Here is a 4,033-nt window from a genome sequence, read left to right on the forward strand (position 1 = left end):
AGAAAAAAACTCTCCACGCAGAGGGAATTCCAGCAGATTTCTTTATTTCATTTCTCTGTTCAAATCCAAATAGACTTTTGCTGTAAATGAATATTTATTGCTACTTTAGGAAGTTCAAATTCAGTTTCAAACCTTGAAAAGGGCATTTAATGTAAGCAATTATTTTTGTATTGTAACTACAGTGAAATAACAGCTTTTCCACAAGGAGACAAAACATATTAGCTATATTTTTTAACAAAAGCAACAATAAGTTACTATGAGGCGTTTCTTCAACAACTTTCAGTTTTTGGTTTGTAAACTTAAGATGCAAAAATGAATAATTTCTAATAACAAATCCCTCAAAACTTCCTTTTTCTTAAATACTTTAAGCTGTAGCTCTCTTATCTTTTGTTCAAACAATCCAAAAATATCTGGGTCTTTCGGTGGTTTAACTAACTATAATGGTAAGTGCTCGTATGACAATATCAGGTTGATATTTCAGGTTTCTCCTTGAATCTCAGCGGTGGGTTAGGGGTTTTTCTCCAGGAAAGCTCTGCAGCAGCGCAGACACTGTTCATAGACCTTCTCAAAGTCTTTGTCGTCCCCCTGCAACACAAAAAGAGAGGAGGGGAAAAATAAATTTAAAATCTGGTATAAACATTGAAATAAATGTGAGAATGTAAAAGTTTAACAACAAAATACTACATAGTTTCATGAAATATCCTTTTCTTCTGCCATATGGGTACATTTAACTGTACAGATGTGAATATTAAACTCATGCAGGATTGAATTTTATTTTAAATGACTGAAAACAATGTCACTAAAATGTTTTTTTCTATTAAAAATGAAGAATCGATTCTTTTTTATAGAGAAATGACAGAAAATGCTTAAACTCATCATCTGATGGTTCATTTAGTTGAGATAAATCCGTAACAATAAATTTTGCTAAGGTATAACCAAAATTAACGTCACATTTTTATTTTGTTTGAATAGAAATGTCTGAACTAAAACTAGAAATATCTTGTTGCTTAAAAAAATCATATAGAAAACTGATGAATTGGACAAAAAATAAATAAAGTTAGAATCAAAACAGGTTATTGGGTATTTTTTAAGCAAAAACGTCAATCATTAAGAGTAGGAAAGCTGTTTTTAGGTTTAGGTCCAACTGTAAAGAGAAAAAAAAATGTCTCGGTTCATCCAGACAGTGATTGTTTGGCTGCTCTTGAGGTTATTGGCGAGGAAGCCCAAACTCAGAGCTGCTGAACGTCTAAAGTATTTACAAAAAACAGACTGATTGTCCAGGAGCTGGCAGGAAGAGTTCCAAAAGTACACAAATGTTAATGGCTGCACAAAAAAATGAGAAGCCAATGTTTTTAAAACAAGGACGACTGCTTTATTCATTTCAGTGTAATAGAGCTAGAAAGTAAATGCTATAATAGTCGGGACCACATAGTAGTAAAAAATATATTTATATTCAATACTTTATATAAATATGACACAAAAAGTGGCATTAAAATACCTCAAACTAATTCAATTCTCTAATTAATTTTCGTAGCTTTCGAGAAAGGGAAGAAAATAAGGGCTGTGAACATTAATGCATGCGATTAATTTAAAAAAATTAATGCGTTTATGTGTATTAACGCAAATTAATCAAAGTCCTTCGCTTTAACTCAGCGGTTCAGACTTCCACGGCGTGTGTTAAAACATTTCTTCAGGTATTATCCCGGTTATACCATTTTAACTTACAAAAGAAATTAATAGTCAATCAGTTTTTCATACTTTATTCTTGCTATTTTTGTGGTTTAGATCACTTTTTCCACAAAAAGTGGACTATTTGATCCGTGGTCCGATGCCAAATTATACAAATAAATCTCACCTAGTATAAAATTGCGATTAATCGTGATTAATCGCAACAAAAAAGTGCGATCAATCAGATTTTTTTGTAACTGATTGACAGTAATAATTAAAAATAAATGTTCAAAATGTAGTTTCATGTGTGATTTCATATTGTGATTATTTGCAGATAAGTGGTCGGTAAATACTGAGACTAAAAAAAAAAAAAATTATAGCAATTAATCGCGATTAATTTTTTCCAGATTGCGATTAATTGTTAATTTTTTTTAATCGATTCCAGGCCCTACTATAAATACAACCTTGTCACTGTGAATCATTTCAACAATATGTCCAACAAGCAACTTAAGGTTAATAGTTTCAACATTTATCAATCAAAGGTTCAAATGAATTTCCGACATTTTAAGTTAAACTTTTCCTAATGTTTGAAAAAGAACCCCAAACCTTGGAAGTGGCCTAAATACTTACATAATACGGGTCTTTGATGATGAGCTCATTCTGTGGGTCATATGAACCGAGGAGCTCGATCTTTGCGGTGCTGTTTTTTACCGATTTCGCTTTTCTGTTCAAGTCACTGTGAAGAGAAAAGATGGAACTTCAGAAGAACAAAGCAACACTTGAAGGTTTTGACCTTTAGATCATCACCTGAAGCTCTTTTTCGATGAGGATTAGGTAACGGTCACGATCATAGGGTGAGAACGCGTTACCAGCTGGGACAGAAACGTCCAGCAGTTACATGAATTCAATCTATTTGACTTTATTAAAGTTCCAAAACAATAAGGTCAAATGAACTATCTGAGGAAGAACTTGAGGGGGGAGGACAGAATCTGCCTAAAGAGCAAAGACGAGGCATCCAAAGAACTCAGTAAGCTGCTTACAGATCAAATCTGCCATAGGCATGTGATCTCAAAATGATCGTTCAAAGTAGCACAAAATACCCCCCCCTCTAACCTTTGGAAAGAGCTTAAGAAAGGATATTGCTCATTAAAAGGAGGCAGTTTTTTTTTTTTTTTCCTTCCACCGCTTCTACAGCGCAGATCGCTGTCAACCTTGTCAACAGCCCTGCGTGACCTCGCTCTGGGTTTTGATCCCATGAAGCGATTCGTGTGTAAAACTAGACCCTCAACGCCAACATTTTTCAAATCTGTGAGATCTGATAAACACGGCTTCAGCGGGGATGAAACAAACGTACCTCAAATTGCTATCGTCCATGCATAGAATGTAGCTGAAGCTCATAAAATCGTCCTTGGTCACCTGGAGCGGGTAAAAAAAAAATAAATAAATAAAAAACAGAAAAAAAAGTTTATTAGAATGGACGTCCTATGATTATAAAGCGGCTAATGTGGAATGCTATACAAATAAAATTGGTGTAAACAAGAATTTAAAAAATAATTTCAGTCAGAATTGATCACAAAACAACATAAAAATGTGTCAAAACGATCATTATTTCTTACAACTGGGTAGAAAAAAATTTGAATAATCGATCTGAGCTTAATAAATCAATAAAAGCATAAAACCCATAAAGATAAAGTCTGCTAGATTGAACGTATAATGGGATTTCCCATAATGCTAACACTTTTGACGCAAACATACATTGATGACAAAATGAAGATCTTTATATACAAACAGGCATGAATTTTACCAAAATTCTTTAAAATTCTTTAAAGTAACTAATTGTGCTCATATTTTCTTCTTCTTCTGGAATAAGGTGTAACGCTATAGAATCATCGCCACCTAGTGGCCAAACTGAAACGCCCTCCAGGAGAGGCAGAACAATTGTTAGAGCTTCTTAGTTTGAGAATCTATGTAACACTGTATGGTATTAACAATCTCGTGATTTATCTAATACATCTTACATTATGAACTGTATCAATTGTCAACAAATATACAGATTGTTAATGTATTTCTAAATAAATGTGTAAACTTAAAATGGAATTAAATCAAATTAGAAATCAGAATTGAATCGATCCAAATCAAACCTATTATTTCCATCTTTTAAAATGCTTATCTTTGATATTTTCAAATACAACACACCAAAGTAAAAGCATTAAAACTTGACCCTGACAGATCTACAAATCATCTGGAGTCTCCGCATACCCATAATTCATAGCTCCGGTAAAGTCATCAGGACACCACACTTTTCTCCGTTTTAACAAATATACTCCTGCTAAAAGCATTAAACTGACTTTAATCAAGTCGTGTT

The 4,033-nt window shown here is 33.2% G+C and overlaps 1 protein-coding gene across 1 annotated transcript; it reads right to left on the reverse strand.

Annotated features, from left to right (window-relative positions):
- Nucleotides 1–24: 24 nt before the first annotated feature.
- LOC112138921 (low molecular weight phosphotyrosine protein phosphatase) lies at nt 25–3,084 on the reverse strand (the record flags this gene model as incomplete). The annotated part of the gene is given in 3 exon segments (XM_024261584.1): nt 25–585; nt 2,299–2,404; nt 3,023–3,084. Coding segments are annotated over 3 exon segments (246 nt in total), but the record flags the coding sequence as incomplete, so codon positions are not given.
- Nucleotides 3,085–4,033: the final 949 nt, after the last annotated feature.

The sequence above is a fragment of the Oryzias melastigma genome, unplaced genomic scaffold, assembly GCF_002922805.2.
Source record: "Oryzias melastigma strain HK-1 unplaced genomic scaffold, ASM292280v2 sc00995, whole genome shotgun sequence".
In the NCBI taxonomy this organism is placed as follows: Eukaryota; Metazoa; Chordata; class Actinopteri; order Beloniformes; family Adrianichthyidae; genus Oryzias; species Oryzias melastigma.